This window comes from Cervus canadensis, chromosome 28, assembly GCF_019320065.1.
Source record: "Cervus canadensis isolate Bull #8, Minnesota chromosome 28, ASM1932006v1, whole genome shotgun sequence".
NCBI classification, from domain to species: domain Eukaryota; kingdom Metazoa; phylum Chordata; class Mammalia; order Artiodactyla; family Cervidae; genus Cervus; species Cervus canadensis.
The window spans coordinates 51,114,173-51,132,189 of record NC_057413.1 but is presented as its reverse complement, the minus strand read 5'-3'; the positions used below and the strand labels follow the sequence as shown (position 1 = coordinate 51,132,189).

The 18,017-nt window shown below is 42.9% G+C and overlaps 1 protein-coding gene across 2 annotated transcripts; it reads right to left on the bottom strand.

Moving 5' to 3' along the window:
* Nucleotides 1-1,195: 1,195 nt before the first annotated feature.
* On the bottom strand, nucleotides 1,196-17,175 carry ANKRD66 (ankyrin repeat domain 66). 2 transcript variants are annotated; one of them, XR_006266244.1, is made up of 5 exons: nucleotides 17,054-17,175; nucleotides 13,398-13,575; nucleotides 11,219-11,447; nucleotides 3,248-3,525; nucleotides 1,196-1,980 (listed from the first exon to the last, which is right to left on the bottom strand). XR_006266244.1 is itself a non-coding variant. In XM_043450962.1 (4 exons), exons 2-4 carry the CDS (start codon nucleotides 13,558-13,560, stop codon nucleotides 3,324-3,326), a joined length of 594 nt encoding a protein of 197 aa, XP_043306897.1. In that variant the 5' UTR covers nucleotides 13,561-13,575; nucleotides 17,054-17,175; the 3' UTR covers nucleotides 2,926-3,323. The 2 variants fall into 2 exon arrangements, 1 of the variants encoding a protein (XP_043306897.1); XM_043450962.1 differs by lacking the exon at nucleotides 1,196-1,980 and having other exon boundaries at nucleotides 2,926-3,525.
* Nucleotides 17,176-18,017: the final 842 nt, after the last annotated feature.

The following is an 18,017-nucleotide window of genomic DNA, read 5'->3' as shown; positions in this document are numbered from 1 at the left end:
TTTCCTTCTCAAAGGGATTTTCCTGACCCAGGGATTGAAACCCACAGGTCTTATGTCTCCTGCATTGAAGGCAGATACTTTACCACTGTGCCATCTGGGAGTTGCGGGTCTTAAATACCTTCCCTTTCACTATTCCTGCCTCTATTAATTCTCCTCCATGGGTCCCACCTGGGCTGAGGGAGCAGGCCTGGTAGATGGCCCTAGCCCTTACCTCACAGCTTCTGGTCCATGAGCTCCCATCATTAATGTTCCTCTGAAAATGAGCAGCCAGACCAGAGCAAGACTGGATCTGCCACCCTCCAGGTCTGACCTCCAGGCAAGATTTCCAGGCCATCTGGTCGGCACAGCATCTGGTGGCCAGCGCCCAGAAGGACAGATTGCCCTAGAGGAAGATCCACTAGGGAGTCGCTCAGGGGCCAAAGGCAATGACGACGGGGGAGGGTGGACATGAAGACCACCCTGCTCCTGAGGATGCTTAGGGAGTAAGGACCCCAGGAAGGCCCTGGCTGCGATAAGAAGGGCAGAACCCACAGCTTCCTCCCCTCTGAGTCCAGGTTGGTGTCACAGGTCCTGAGTGGGGTCTTTCTGAGGGTGTGACCAGGGCCAAGGGTAGGGGGAAACTTATGACAAGGGGGCTCCTGAGAAGACTGAGGTTTCTGAATCAGCAGGGGGCTCGGGGAGGGCAATGAGTGCCCAGTGAGGGAGGGGGCTCACCAGTGGGGGTCCATCAGTGAGGGGCCCCATGAAAAGATGGGGCTCAATGTAAGTGATGAGGGGGAAAGCTATAGGACTTTCTTTTTGTCAACTTTGGGGTCTCGGTGTTGCAGCCTGGTCCCTTTTCCACCCACTCCCACCCTTTCCCCTCCCCCTCCCTTTCTTCCCTCCTTCTCCCTTGGCTCACAAGGGATGGTGATGGGGGAATGTGTGAACTTGGAGAGAGGATGGAAACACTGCACAGAGGTCAAGGGCAGTGTGTGTGTGTGTGTGTGTGTGTGGAGGGGTGTCAGGACAGAAGTTGGAGACCCCCCCCCCCCCCCGGCCAAGTCCCCTGAGTTTAGCCTCATCCTCTAGAACTGAAAGGTTGTTGCTGAGCCATGAAAGATGCCGGGATACTTGGCCTCCGGAGGAGAAGAATTCAATCCGGGGCCAGTGACGAGGCTTGATCACTTGGAGCTTTTGTGTAATAAAGTTTTATTAAAGTATAAAAGAGATAGAGAAGACTTTTCACATAGACATCAGAAGAGGGCAGAAAGATTGCCCCCGTGCTAGTCTTTAACCGGATGTTATATAGCTACTAACGGCCTGCTAATTAGAGAAGGGAAATGTCTCAAAACTCAGCGACTGGCACCAGGCCCCTCACCCACAACATGCATTTTGAGGTAACACTGGCACCAGGGGAGTTGTCCTGGGCTATAATATGATTGACATGAATCTTGAAGAAAGGCAGCTTTCCAAGTAAATACAGTCTCATTAATATAGCTTAAGAGAACATTTGCATGAGTAACTCATACTGGTTTGTCAAGTCTGTTCTGAGTCTTAGGCTCAGAACTTAGAGTCTTGGGCTCTGTCCTCTGTTCTGAGGACAGAATCTAGGGCAAGTACGTTGTTCGTTAACATAGCTTAAGACAAACATTTCCATAAGATTTGAGAAAAGTTAAGTTTAGGTGGAACCAGGTGTCATCATGGCAACAGAGAATTTTAAAAGAAACCTCTTTTTAAATTTGTATAGAGAAGGGGAAAAAATATAACACTAGTAATTTGCTTCCTCCTGTCGCTTAAGAGAGAGAAAAAAATGTCTGACACTTGCAGCCTATTTCCTCTGTTTGGAGACCCTTGGCCTTCCTGCCTGTTACCCTCTCAAAACCAGCAAGCCCAGGGTATCCCCATTCACACTCCCAGAAGAAAATGCATTGGTCCAGCTGGAGCTGCTGCTTCCTGAGGACCCATACAAGGATGGCAAGCAGGAACCACCTCTGTAAACTGCAGGGATGAGAGAAAGAAAACTGATGCTCCAGAGGGATGAAAACTAGACAAGGTGTCCTCCACAGCTACACTGCTTTCCTGTAAGACGCTCAGGTGTTTGTTTATTTCCAAAAATTCAACCTGTATTTATATAAGCATCAAGGAGCATGTAATTAACACGATGTCAGGTGCCTCAAGATATTGATTTAGGCAGAAAAATTAGTAAACTTAGAATGCAGGGTAGCCAATTCAAGGGCACCAAATCAGCTACTTAGTGGAGATTCTAAATATTGTCTGTTTCTACTGTAGTACTAGCTCATAAGGTAAAAAAAATGAAGCCACCTATGTAATTTTAAACACTCCACTAGCCGCATTTTTAAAAAACTGAAAGGAGAAAGGCAAAATTCATGTTAGTGAAATGTTTTATTTAATCCCAATATTCAAAATATTATATTTCAACCTGCAATCAAATTATTGATGAACTCTTTTACATATTTTATTCTAAGTCTTAAAATTACCATCTGCACTTCACATTTATAGCATATCTCAATTTGGATGCATCATTTTCATTGGAAATACCTGATCTATACTTAGATATCCTAAAATATACAGTTGATCAAGTAAAGAAATACTTACAAGTTCCATGATTTTACACCAGCTCTTATTATTAAGCAGAATAAAATTAATTTAAGGTTTTTAAGTTTTCACTGAGCTAATCTTATGGCCAAATTGTTTCTCTTGTATAGAAGGGATCTTTGGTGAAATTGGCCCTGTTGAGACTGTGGGCTTCTACCCGACCTACACACACACAGACACACAGACACACACAGACACACACACTCACACATCTGGAAATTCAAAGCTACATCTCTTCACTTCTATTGTTGGTCTATACGACAACAAATAATTTTTTTTTTCCATAGATTAACTGACCTGAGAATGTTGGAGATTTCTGAGATTTTGTTGTTGCTTTTTTTTTTTTTCCATTGAAACAACCAAGTTTTCCTTAGCAGAAGTTTTCTTTGCCCCTGAAATTCTATAATTGCATACAGAAGCTCAGGAGATGCTGACAGTGCAAATCACTGGTGACAAAATGCAAGCAGCTGATATTTGTCCTCTCTTGGTAGTTTTTGGAGACAACAGGTATTGGCATGGAGGTGAGAGCCCATGTGTATAGAGTACCCAGGCCAGACTTCTTGACTGAATGATAGATCAGGAGCTACCAGTCAAAGTGATGTGGGTAATTAAGGGTCTAGGAGTAAAATCATGCCATGACAACACATACCTTACAACATCTAGTCGGGCACCGTGGAAAGTCTCCCACCAGGTAACACAGCTCCAGTTCCCGGGAGGCGGGCCTCTCATGCTCCCCTCTCCTTGGTATTGCTGAGCCTGCTGGGGCCTCCAGTTTTCTTGCTCTTTTTCTTATTAGTCTTTTTATTCCAGGAAGGAAGAGACAGCTCCAGCTCCCTCTTCTTGGCGTCCCAGTCTTCATCTCGCTGATCGAGCTGCAGCCCCATCAGCCTCGCAGCCTGGCGATATTCCCGGCACTGGGGTTCAGCCCTAGGAGAGGGAAGCCAGCTCTCAACCCCCAACCCCAGGATCGGACAGCGTGCCCAGCCTGTGGAGAGGCTTCTCCTCTCCCCTCTCCATGCGGCCTGGGCACCCAGGCCATCCACTCAAGGAGAAATGAGGCCAAGTTTGAGCATTTCCAAGTGTACACTTAAAGAGGTCTCAGACACTAAAGAAACTATCAATACTTTGAGGTGGAGAAGAATGGGGTGCCTGGGTCAGATGTTCATAGAATCAAAGACAAGCACTTAGCTTGAAGGCCCTGCTCATTTTTTAAATGCTCACATCAATACCGGTCAAGGAAGACTTTCCTGTTTTCACCTACGCAGGAAGGCTTCTTGAGGGTCGAAAAGGGAGGGGACCTGACCCCATAAGTGTGGACATGCACCCACAGGTCTGTACGATGGGATTCATCTTAGAAAAAAGTTGCTCATGCTTCTTGGGGAGGGTTCAGGGACCATCAGGGGTGAAAAAAGAAACAAGATAATTGGCCAAAGGTAAACAAAGACCCGGAAGGACTATCCTATGTAAGTGATTCACATCACCTCCACACTGCGCTCCGCCTTGCTCAGAACGCCTCACTCCTCTCTGGGTGTGTATCTCCGCCTAGCGTCTGACTTACTGCGCTCCTCCTCACTAGAGAGGATGCCCATACCCTTTCTCTCTGAGCGTGTATCTCTGCCCTGCTTCCGAGTTAGATAAACAAACTGTTCTCCTGTGTGCTCGCCCATACATTGTGCTGTGTCTCTAATAATAAACTTCGTACCTTTTTGTATAGCTTTTGCCTCCTTGAAACATTCTTGTTTTCAAACAGGGGCAAGAGCCCAGGGCCACTTTGCTTCTAGTCTCTAGCCCCTGGTGAGTAGTGGCTAGGGCTCTTGGTTTTCATCCAGGTTCAGTTCAGCTCAGTTCAGTCACTCAGTCATGTCCGACTCCTTGCGACCCCATGAACTACAGCATGCCAGGCTTCCCTGTCCATCACCAACTCCGGGAGTTTACTCAAACTCATGCCCATCGAGTCGGTGATGCCATCCAGCCATCTCATCCTCTGTCATCCCCATCTCCTCCTGCCCCCAATCCCTCCCAGCATCAGGGTCTTTTCCAAAGAGTCAACTCTTCACATGAGGCAGCCAAAGTATTGGTGTTTCAGCTTCAGCATCAGTCCTTCCAATGAACACCCAAGACTGATTTCCTTCAGGATGGACTGGTTGGATCTCCTTGCAGTCCAAGGGACTCTCAAGAGTCTTCTCCAACACCACAGTTCAAAAGCATCAATTTTTTGGCACTCAGCTTTCTTCACAGTACAACTCTCACATCCATACATGACCACTGGAAAAACTATAGCCTTGACTAGATGGACCTTTGTTCGCAAAGTAATGTCTCTGCTTTTTAACATGCTATCTAGGTTGGTCAAAACTTTCCTTCCAAGGAGTAAGCGTCTTTTAATTTCATGGCTGCAGTCACCATCTGCAGTGATTTTGGAGCCCAAGAAAATAAAGTCTCTCGCTGTTTCCATTTTTCCCTATCTATTTGCCATGAAGTGATGGGACCAGATGCCATAATCTTAGTTTTCTGAATGTTGAGCTTTAAGCCAACTTTTTCACTCTCCTCTTTCACATTCATCAAGAGGCTTTTTAGTTCCTCTTCACTTTCTGTCATAAGGGTGGTGTCATCTGCATATCTGAGGTTATTGATATTTCTTGCGGCAATCTTGATTCCAGGTTACCCAGGTTTAATTCCTGGGCAGGGAACTAAGATTTAGCTTCAGGACTGTTCACTGCTCTCCCTCTGAGATCAGAAGACTGTTTTCCTTTATTTGTCTATTTTATTTAAAGGTTTTTTTTTAATGTGGACCAGGACCATTTTTAAAGTCTTTATTGAATTTGCTACTGTCCATGGGGTCACAGAGAGTGACTCACGACTGAAGCTACTTAGCACACATGCACAATATTGCTCCTGTTTTAGGTTTTGGTTTTGTGGCTGTGAGGCATGTGGGATCTTAGCATGTGGGATCTTAGCTTGAATCGCCTGCAATGGAAGGCGAAGTCTTAACCACTGGACCACCAGAGAAGTCCTATCATTTATTTTTTAATGGCATATTTCACTGATTATAAAAGCTGTGTCTGTTCATTGTAGAAAATTTTAAAGTACAGAAATATGTAGAGAAGAAAACAAAAATTACTCACAGTCATGTAGTCATGTATGTGTTGTATGTATAGATAGATTTATGTAAAGCATAGTTAGATGATATATATACAAATGAGATATATATATGTATATATAAATCATAGAATAGGTGATAGAAAAATAGATGAACTGATCATCAGATATGCACAGACAATGGAAAGCATACAAAAAATACTGTTTTGTATATGAGGCCAAAGGTGAGTCTGTGACTTCTTTAAGGACACAGGTGAAAGCCAGTTCACAGAGATAGTATTTGAGTCAGTATGAGGACAAATGCAATTTGAGAGGATAGATGATCGTATAGCCAGAGCAAACAGTATTTTAAGTGCAAAGCATGATGAAACGCACCATTCATCCAGTGGATAGCAAACCAGCTTGTCCCCCAGCCTCTGTGCCCCCAAGAAGATGGAAGGGACCTCTCCATATTCAGACCACACAGCATCCCTCCTCCAGCCTGCTCTTTTGACCTCTGTCACTTTCTATCTCGTGTTAGTGTTATTTATACAACAAGTTATCTCCTCTCTGAGATAGAGAGCTTCTTATTGCCCAGCATTGTGTTTGCTGCATCGTTACATCCTTTTCAGTATTCAGTTCAATGCCATGCATGTGAAAGTGAAAGTGTTAGTCCCTCAGTCGTCTCTGACTCTTTGCAACCCTATGGATCGTAGCCCGCCAGGCTCCTCTGTCCATGGGGTTTTCCAGGCAAGAATACTGGAGTGGGTTGCCATTCCCTTCTCTAGGGGATCTTTCCGACCCAGCGATAGAACCTGCATCTCCTACATTGCAGGCAGATTCCTGACTGTCTAAACCACCAGGGACCCACTGCCATGCATATAGTAGGGCTCAAAAATAATTGTTTTCTTAAATTTTACTGAAGTAGAGTTGATTTACAATGTTGTATTAATTTCTCCTGAAAGAAATATTTCTTGAATGAGAGATTTACAACTTAAGAGAAGCTGAATCAAGGACTTCCCTGGCGGTTCAGTGGTTGAGACTCGCCCTTCTGCTGTGGGGGACATGGATTCCATCCTTGGTAGGGGAACCAAGATCCTGCCTGCTGTGTGGCCAGAAAAAAAAAAAAAAAGAAAATTTATTGAATTGAATGAAACAAAAATACAACATATCAACTTAAAATAACTATATGGGGAAACTAACACTTTTGAAAACAAAAAGGAGAAAAGCTGAATTGAAAGTTGATTGTTCCACTAGGATACCTAGAATATTCTGAAAACAATCAGATCTTGTCTAAGCTGCTTTTGATATTCTTTTATATTTTTTTTCTCTTCATCATCCTAGTCCATGACCTCACCTACTTGCAAAATGAAGCATTAAAAATTTCCTTATGTGATCTCTTGCCTATGGGGTAAGTATATTCATTCCAACCTGCACAGCATCATGCCACCTCTTCCCCTATAGGAGTAATATAGCTGGAGCGTCTGTTTCATCTTTCCAGTTCTCTGATGAGTTCACATTCACTTGCTTGCTCACCCATCCAGCCTTATTCTCCATTCCTCTCCACTGTGAAGTCTCCATTCTGCCAGGGCCACTCATCCCGTCTCTGTCTCTCCACTTCCTCACATCCACACACAACCTACTCGCATTTCCAACTTGGTACCTTCACTCCAAATCAGGAATCTTTTTCTCTCCTCCATTAACCAAGTCTTAGCTAGCTTTTGGGATCCAGATTAATTGCTCCTTAACCAGAATTCCTTCCCTCTAAGCCCCAGCTGTCACAAGCGAAGTTCCTCATAGGAGATGGTAAGTAGAAATGACTTACACGTGATGTGGTTAACTTTTGTTGTATTTGTCTGCTCAGCACTGCCTGCCCACTTTTCCTGGTAATAGCACTCATTCCCCATTATATGGAAGAATCACTCCTCCACTTCAGTTATGCTGCGATCGGGTATCCTAGTCATTCACCCACTGGTTACTACAGAGGGGCTGAGATTATTCAGAGAAATTCTGTGGAGGAGAACCAAGGACAGGTCCCTGAGGAATTCCAGCATCTAAAAGGCATGCAAGAATAGGAGCTTAGAAAAATCATGAGAAGAAATGGTCCTCGAGTAGGAGAACCAGAAGAGAGCAGCAGCAGATAAAACAACAGGGAAGAGCAACTGAATACCAGATGAAGTGGAGGTAAGATGTGCATGGAGAAAGAGGCCATTAATTTAGCAGCGAGATCTCCATGGAGGAGAGCTGATTCAGTATGATGGGGGAAGAAGCCTGAAGAGTGGGTGAAGAAGTAGGGACAATTGCATAGATGACCTTTCAAGTAGCTTAGAAATGTAGGGAAGAAGAAAGGCATAGCAGACACTAGAAGGACCTCTAACTCTTCATGTGTTTGTTTAGTAAAAGCTATCTGAGCATGCTCAGAAGACAAAGAGAAGGGAAGAGAAGGAATAGAGAAAACTCAAAAATACAAAAGATGCAACAGAGAACGAGGAAATGATGATCTTGAAGGAGACATAAAGGTTTGGATGAAGGATCTATATGGAGGGATAACACTTGCCACAGAAGGATGGATGGGAAAGCAAGAAGGAATAGATAAATATAATACGTTAGTTTGAGAGTTTGAAAATGTATACCCATGACTTCAACATTCTCTGTGAAGTAGAAAGCGTACATTCTGAAGGACAGGCTGAAATATGATGGGGACTTGCAATTGTCAACATTGGAGAAGGACAGGAAGCGATGGCCAGAGTAACTAAGGGCTCAGCTGGAGACGGAAGTCTTAGAACTTCTGGTGCTACTGGTTGATTTATTTGTGATCTTTCCCCTAGGAGACCAAGAACAGGCATGGGTAAGACAGAGACCAATCCAAGGCTAGGAATTCTGGGTCCTATAGAAGGACCAGGGGGTGGGAAGTTAAAAATAGGGGAAAGAGAGTGAAAGAAGCAGTGTACCACGACATAGCAAACAAAAGAAAAGGATGTTTTGCCCACCATCCAATTCTACAAAGATTAGTCTGCTGCAGTCATTGACCCACAGGGCACTCTGTGCTTCAGACAGAAGAGATTGAAGTGATGAGGTACTTCATTTAGTACTCTGTGCTTCTGACAGGAAATGAAAGATGATAACAGGATGCTCTGCGCTTTGGATAAGCAGGTTCTTTAGTTAGATGTGTCTCAAGAGGAATTTTAATGAATCCAAAGATTCTTGTATCTTCCCATACTTAGAAAAGCACTATAATCATGACATCTGTTTTTTGTGATGAGCAGTAGTCTTTTACCAAGATGTATCCTTGACTGCACGTATTCCTTTAACCAAAAAAATCATATATAAATTAGCCCTGTCCCCACCTCTTGAGATCAATTTCTCAGAGCTACTGAAAGGGTATCTCCTGAGCTAAAGTCCTCAGTAAGACCTCAAATAAAACTGAACTCACAGTTCTCATGTTGTGCATTTTTCTTTTAGCCCGCCGTGCCCAGCTGGCAGACAAAGGAAGATAGTGAAACCTTCAGGGAGGTGATAGGATGGAAGGGAAAGAATTTGTATAAGATAAGGTCTGGGACTCAAATACCTGCATGAGGATTCAAAAACTGGGAAAATGAAGACAGGGAGTCATGGTCACATGGTGGTATGTTACAGTCATAAAGAGTCCCGGAAACAATGCTGCTGATGTTGAGGTCTACAACAGATGGAGATTATTGAATGTAGAGGATGACGGCAGGATCAGGGAGAAGAGAGAGTCTTAAAGTTAGGACTCAAGGTTCTGCCTCTATTTCCCAAATCACCTTAATGATGATTCTGAATACTTTTAAGGTGGGACACCACTTTTCATCATAAGCAAAGATTTTACCGGTTTAACTTTCTGAAGATAACTGTATTTCTGAGAAGGGCATTTCACTATCACCCTCGTTCTCCAATGAATCTACAGTTAGATTTACTCTTGATTTCATTTTGGTTTTCAAGCAGTGTTGTCCTCACTCTGCTACTTTACTGTCTCAGCTATGAATTACTTATTAGCCTAACCAGATTATGTTGTTGCTGTTGTTTAGTCGCTAAGTCATGTCTGACTCTTTGTGACCCCATGGACTGTAGCCTGCCAGGCTCTTTCGTCCATGGGATTTCCCAGGCAAGAATACTGGAGTGGGTTGCCATTTCCTTCTCCAGGAGATCTTCCCAACCCAGCAACTGAACCCACATCTCCTGCACTGCAGGCAGATTCTTGACTCCTGAGCCACCAGAGAAGCAGCCAGATTATACATTCTTCAATTTTATCAACATCCCTCTCAGAGCTATCACCTTCATGTCCATGAAAGTGAAAGTGAAGTTGCTCAGTCAGGTCCGACTCTTCGCAACCCCATGGGCTTGCCAGGCTCCTCTGTCCATGGGGATTCTCCAGGCCAGAATACTGGAGTGGGTTGCCATTCGCATCTCCAGGAAATCAAACCTGGGTCTCCTGCATTGCAAGCAGACTCTTTACCCTCTGAACTACCAGGGAAGCCCAATAATGTACACAATTGATACTTAATTCTATCTGAATGCTTGGCTGAGAGAAAAAAATTAACGGGTTCTAGAAAAGTTCTTAACTTTGGTGAGTGTGTAAGTAGGAGAGTCACACGTTAGAAGGCATTTTAAAAAGTAGAAGGACCCTTATGGATGATAGCAGCCTAATTCACCTGCTTCATTTTAAATAGGAGGAAACTGAGGACCAAGAAGGAGGCAATTTGCCTAAGGTGACACAGCTGGATTGAAGATTTTTCAAGAATCTGAAGGGGGATCCAAGAATCTTGTACTATCTCCCATTTTCAAATTTGTGTCCCACCTCTCTTATCTGAGATAGTTTATGTATAGTCTAAAATAACAATTATAATAAATGTATATTATTAAGATTATAATAATCATGTAAAGTTATAATAATTATAATGTCACATCATTTTAAAACAATAGATTTTTCCAGAAAAATAATAATATTTTTAATTGATTAACTGCCTGACATGCCTCTCTAATTTTTATTTTCTGTAATGTAATGATAACTTTTTAAAAAATGGAAGTATAGTTGATTTACAAAGTTGTGTTAATACCTGGTATACAAGCAAGTTGATTCTGTTTTACATATACATATATGAATATATATATTCTTTTTTCAGATATTTTTCTCTTATAGGTTATTACAAGATATTACAAGATATATTGAATATAGTTTCCTGTTCAATACAGTAGGACATTGTTATTTATCTAGTTTATATATAGTAGTGTCTCTGCTAATCCCAAACAGTAGATTTTAATATTACATTTAATAATAATTTAAATATTCTAAAACAATATGATTTCCACCCCAAACTCGTCATTTCAATGAAATACTAATAAAAACTCAAACAACGATTGGTTGGATTTTGTCACTTCATTTTCATCAAGCTGAGACCACTGAACTGGTAAAGACCTTGGTCACTAGCTCCTGTTTCTCTGCCTTTTTTAGCTGAGGGTACAGTCCGTGGGGTCACAAAGAGTCAGACACAACTGAACATTGAACACAGCACCAAAGGAAACTCACTTTTCCAGGAATGCCACGCAGGCTTTCTGCCCATAGATCTGTGCGATCCTCTTTGGTGTGTCTCCAAAGAAGTCGGGGGCGTCAACGGCGGCATGCAAGGCATGGAGGGCTTTGAGCACATTCAGATGGCCTGATTCAGCTGCGAAATGAGCGGGCGTCCAGCCCACATCAGTTACCAGGCACGGCCGGGCTCCGTGTTCTATAAGGAGCTGTAGCACCTCCATGTGTCCTTAGATGAGCGCAGAAGAAACAGGAAGTTAAGATGAAAGTGTCTCTGCCAGGCTGAGGCCAGAGCTAGCCTAGGTGGCACAGAAGAGGGGGAGACATTTGCCCCAGAGGCCCCTCCAGTTTCTTGGCATCATCCCTTCTTCTGTCCTCCGTCTTCTTACCAGGGACTCAGGGCCCCACCCTTGCGCCTTCGCTCCTGCTCCGGGTCTGAGCCACTGAAGGATTCCCTCTGCTCCTTTCAGGATGCTCCCCTCTCTTGTTCATTCTTGCAGATGCCACCCAGGAATTTGCTTTTTCTCCTAAGTTACTCTACCCACTCCCCAACTCCCCATCTGAGCTGGCACCCATAAGCTTCCCTCTGCTTTCAGCAGTACCAGTGCTGATTGCAAAACCAAGTATTTTGCAACAACATGGATGGACCTTGAGGGGCATGATCCTAAATGAAATAAGTCAGACAGAGAAAGACAAATATCATATGATCACACTATGGGCAGAAGCTAAAAACAAAAAACTGAGCTCATAGGTACAGAGAACAGAGTGCTGGGGTGTGGGTGGGTGTGAGATGGGTGGAGCTAGTCAAAAGGTACAAACTTCCAGTTATAAATGTCGATAGGATGTAATATATACCACGGTGACTATCATCAATAATACTCCATTGCATACTTGAAAGTTGCTAAGAGGGTACATCTTAAAAGTTATCACAAGGAAAAAAAATATATATGGTGACAGAAGTTAACTAGACTTATCATGGTATTTGACAATTTATACAAAAATGGAATCATTATGTTAGACACTAAAACTGATAAAATAGTGTATGTCAATTACATCTCAATAAAAAATACTTTAAGTCCCAGTTATGTGAAAACTAGCACAGATTAAGAGCTCATGCTTTCTAAGTCATATAGATGTGGGTTTATACCTGAGAATAAATACTGCTTGCTAACCACAACAACCCAGGTGAGAAACAAATGGCTGAGGTTTGGTTTCCTTATTTGTATAAAATATCATTTATCTCACTGAGTTCTTGAGAAGTACAAATGAAATCAAAGGCAAAAAGTACATTGCACAGACACCGGCATACAGCAAATGTTCCCCTGACAAGTGCTTCAGTATAACTCCCATCACTGTACTTAAATTTCTGCAAAATTCTCCCAACTGATTTCTCTGGTTTGCTTCCTGCCAGCCCAGTCTCCATACAGGAGTCAAAACAAATTTTTAAAAAGCAAAGTTGACTATCACACTTTCCTAACATTCTTTAATGGTATTCTATGGTTGAATGTCTTCACAGGCCCCTTGGCTAAGTTTCTGCCACGATCCTCCTCCAGTCCTGTAACGGAGACTACTTAGGCGTGCCCCCGGCCATGAACAAGACAAAGTTCCTGTCCTATGGGCAGGAACGATGCTCCATTTCTGCTAGAGGTTAAGAGGACAGAGAAAGTGAAGTCGCTCAGTCGTGTCCAACTCTTTGCGATCCCATGGGCTGTAGCCTGCTAGGCTCCTCCAACCATGGGGTTTTCCAGGCAAGAATACTGGAGTGGGTTGCCATTTCCTTCTCCAGAGGATCTTCCCGACCCAGGGATCGAACCTTGTCCGCTGCACCGCAGGCAGACTCTTTACTGTCTGAGCCACCAGCAAAGCCCAAGAGGACAGAGGGCTAGTATTAGTTAAGAGTCCCATGTGCTAGGCAATGCACACTATCTTCCTGAATTTTCACTGCAAAAAGCATTACTGCTCTTATTATACAGATGAAAAGACTAAGACTCAGAGATGTTAAATAACTTGCCTAAGGTGCTACAACTAGTTTAAGTGGTGGTGCCAGGACGGAAATGTCTGTCATTCATGTATCTGATTTCCAAGAAATGTTCTTTCTATTACCCCACACCGACTTCCTACTGGGAACCTCATGAACGGTGGTCTTGGAGGGACCTATATGTAGGCAGTGCCCACTCACCCTTGATCGCAGCCCAGTGAAGTGGGGTTCGGTCATTCCAGTCCACGTCCTTGTAGTTTGGGTCACAGAGACCTTTCTTCAAAATCTTTTTCACTGAATTGTAGTCCCCTGCAGCCACAGCTTGGTGGAGCTTTGTCATGTCGGACAGTTTGGTCAATTCCATGATCAAGAAAAGCAACTGTGGGAAAAGCATGCCACTTAGGAAATTCTCTGCAACACTTGATTCCTAGTGAGTGACTCCATAGGGTTCCGACTGTTTACTTTCTTTTTTACTTCATACATTTGCATCCAGGGTTACTTCATGTGTGTGCCCTACTGAGGGTGTATTTGGATCTTAGCTACTATGTGGTCAGTGCCTACCAATGCCCCATCCAAAAACTATCAACGGTTCCTTTCTACCTATAGGATTATAGGCTAAACTCAAGGGCTGACATTTGCTAACTGGCCTCAAACCACTTCCCAGTACCACTTCCCACTCCGACTTTGAATTGACAGCAGTGTGACCCTGAGCTAGTTGTGTAACTCTGTACACATCATCTTTCTCATCTAAAGAATGAGTATAATTAGCCAGGGTCTTGTGAGGATACAAGAACAATTCATGTGAATAGTTTATACTCGATGTGTGTGTTAGTTGCTCAGTCGTGGCCAACTCTTTGCTACCCCATGGACTGTAGCCCACCAGGCTCTTTTGTCCATGGGATTCTCCAGGCAAGAATACTGCAGTGAGTTGCCATTTCCTTCTCCATTTATAGTGGATACAGACCAGGTAATTAACTACTGTTGCTACACGAATTCAAGAGATGGTGTGAGTGCCGGGTTGCTCAGCTGTGTCCGACTCTTTGCAGCCCTTTGGACAAGAGCCCACCAGGCTCCTCTGTCTGAGGGATTTTTCAGCAAGAATTCTGGAGCGGGTAGCCATTTCCTCCTCCAGGGGATCTTCCTGACCCAGGGATCAAACACACATCTCCTGTGTTTCCTACATTGTAGGCAGATTCTTAGCCACCGGAAAGATAAACAAACAAATAAAATGGCTAAATTATTTACAACATTGAGACACAAACCCACTGTTCTCAAATTACACTCTGTAGACAGTTAGGACTTCAGGGAACTTTTCTGGGGATCCAAGGGGTCAAAATTCTTTTTTATTATAATATTAAAATGTCATTGGTCTTGTTCACTGTGTTGGTGTTTGGCCTGATGGTTCAAAAGTAATGATGTAGAAAACTGCTAAGGCATCAACAACAACAAAAACCAACTAAGTTTTGGAAAGAAATTAAAGCAGTAAAAATGATTTATATCAGGACTTCATTGGTGGTCCAGTGGTTAAGAATTCGCCTGCCAATGCAGGGGACAGGGGTTCCATCCCTGGCCAGGAAGATCTCACAGGGCAAAAAAGCCTGCAAACTACAACTAGAGAAAAGCCCACGTACCCCATTGTGCTGCCACTAAGACCCAACACAGCCAAAAGTAAATACATTTTTAAAAGAAGAATAGATACTTGGGTGTCAGCCCAAAGTGGTTCTGAATCTCTGGGCACGCAGGACAAAGATACGTCTTTTACAGGAAGTGGGTACTCCATGCATATGCTGAGTAACCAAAGATGACACAGGTTATGTTTTAGCTTTTTGGCTTGCTTGTTTTATTAGAAAACCTTGACACTGGAACATTTGCTCAATGATAAGACGAAATGACAAACAGAAGTACTAGAGGATTTCCAACTTGCAGGTGTCACAAAAAGTCATACCATTGTGTCTGGGAGCCTCTTTGCCCTTCTCACAAAACTTTAAGCAGGTTTATGCAAAAATCAGCCCCATTTGTTTTGCAAAGATTTCATCCCAAGGATAATCCACAACTTCTTATTGGAAAGTTGCAATTCAAGTATAAGTTTTCAGTGGAAATAAACAGAAGATTTTTTTAAAAAAATGTACAGAGCCAATAAGCAACGAAAAGATGCTCAATATCATTAGTTATTGTGTGTGTGCTAAGTCACTTCAGTCATGTCTAACTCTTTGCTACCCTATGGAATGTAGCCCACCAGGTTCCTCTATCCATGGGATTCTCCAGGCAAGAATACTGAAGTGGGTTGCCATGCCCTCCTCCAGGGGATAGTCCAACCCAGGGATTGAACCTGTGTCTCATGCAACTCCTGCATTGCAGGTGGATTCTTTACTGCTGAGCTAATGGGGAAGCCCCATTAGTCATTAGGTAAATGCAAATCAAAACCACCATGAGACACCATTTCACAGCCAATAGGATAACAAATAATTTAAAAGACAAATAAAAACAAGTGTGAGGATGTGGAGAAACTGGGACCCTCATACCCTGTGATGGGAATATAAAATGATGCAGTCACTTTGGAAAGCAGTTGATAATTCTTCAAAAGATTAAACTTAAACATGGAGTTCTCATATGACCAGAACTCCAATTCTAGGAGTAAACCTAAAAGAAATGAAACCGGGGCTTCCCTTGTGGCTCAGCTGGTAAAGAATCTGCCTGCAATGCGGGAGACCTGGGTTCAATCGCTGGGTTGGGAAGATCCCCTGGAGAAGGGAAAGGCTAACCCACTCCAGTATTCTGGCCTGGAAAATTCCATGGACTGTATAGTCCACAGGGTCGCAAAGGGTCAGACACGACTGAGCAACTTTCACTTTCATATGTATACAAAAGAAATGAAACCATATGTCCACACAAACACTTATACACAAATGTTTATAGCAGTATTATTCAATATGGAATACTTCAAAAAGTGGGAAAATATGTCCAACAGATGAATGCAGAAATAAAATATGGGATATTCATATTTTATTGGAATAGTATTTGATAATTTAAAAATGAGGACTTGATACATGCTACAATTTACATTAACCTTGAAAACATGTTAAGTGAAAGAAGCCAGTCACAAAAGACCACGTGTTGTAAGATTCCATGTATGTGAAATGTCCAGAGTGGGCAAATTTATAGAGACAGAACATAGATTATTGGTGACCTAGGACTAGGATGACTTGGGGGTGCAAAGTGAGCTAAGGAGCATAGGATTTCTTTCTGGGGTGATGAAATGTTCTAAAATTAGGTAGTGGAGGGTGATGCTTTCACAACTTTGAATATATTAAAAACCACTGAACTGTGTACTTGAAAGAGATGAATTTTATGCTGGTGGTGGTGGTGGTTTAGTCACTAAGTTCGACTCTTGCGACCACATGGACTGTAGCTTGCCCAGTTCCTCTGTCCGTGGGATTCTCCAGGCAAGAATACTGGAGTGGGTTGCCATTCCCTTCTCCAGGGGATCTTCCCGACCCAGGAATCAAACCTGGGTCTCCTGCATTGTAGGCAGATTTTTATGGTACATGAATTATATCTCAAAAAAGCTGTTTAAAAATCAGTGATACTATTAATTAGTGACTTTCTTACAAAAAGCCAAAAATTTATTTGTAGAAAACAGAAACAATACACTAAGCCTACCATAACTGTGAAAACTGAACAAAATTTCCAGCACTAGAATCCTTGTAAATTTGATTGTGCACCTGAATTTCCATCTTTCTTATGACAGGTGTCTCAATGTCAAAAAGTTGCCAGTAAATATAAGTTCTAATAAATATGAACGATCTAAAATAATTGCAGTAGAGATCTGAAGACAGAAGCAATGTAAAAATACTCACTGTCTTGTTTTCAATCTGCAGTGCTCAGGCTTGGCAGGAAGTCCTAGCTGCCTGTCTTGTTGTGTTCACACCATGGAAACTGACTCCACCTGCTTCATTAAAGCCCACCAATCAAGGTCAGCCTTACAAGGTGGGGGCCCCTCTATCGTGGGCGGAGACTGTCCCTCTATTGGCACTGATGCTCTTCAGCTATTTCTGTCTGCTTCTGTAGTTCAACTGAGGTCTTTAACAGGCTGTTTGGAACTCTATTTGATTAGAAACCATGAAAATTAAAAAACAAACCAAAAAAATCACCAGTTCCCAAGATACCATGGAGGAGGTAAGCTGTTGGTAACCAGCTTGGGGTAATGAAAACAATGTGTGCCCTTTATATTCAGCACGCTACTATTGTGCTTTAAAAAAAAAAAAGTATTTATTTAAATTTAATTATTATTTATTTGGCTGCCCTGGGTCTTAGTTGTGGCATGTGGGATCAAGTTCCTTGACCAAGGATTGAACCCAGGCCCCCTGCATTGGACCACCAGGGAAGTCCCTGCTATTGTTTTGTTGTTGTTGTTGCTTGTTTGTTTAAATGTCAGATAATTGCTTTAGAATGTAGTGATGGTTTCTGCCGTACAACAGTGTGAATCAGCTAAGCACACATACATCCCCTCCCTCTTGAGCCACCATTATCCCACCCTTCTAGGTCATCACAGAGCACCACGCTGAGTTCCCTGTGCTACACAACTGCTGCTATTGCGTTTTAATTCATCTCTTACCGACTCCCCCACCCCAGTTAAGCTCAACATCCTGAGTAGAGGCACAGTAACTTCAAGTTTGAGCTGGCCAGTTTGCCACTCTCTTGGATATATATATCCTGCTTACGGGTGACCCCCTGTTCCGGATGCTGTGATTTGATTCTTTTCTACCTCCCTCCAATTTGAAAGAAGATAGTAACAAACCTATATAAGTTTTGTTCTTAGTG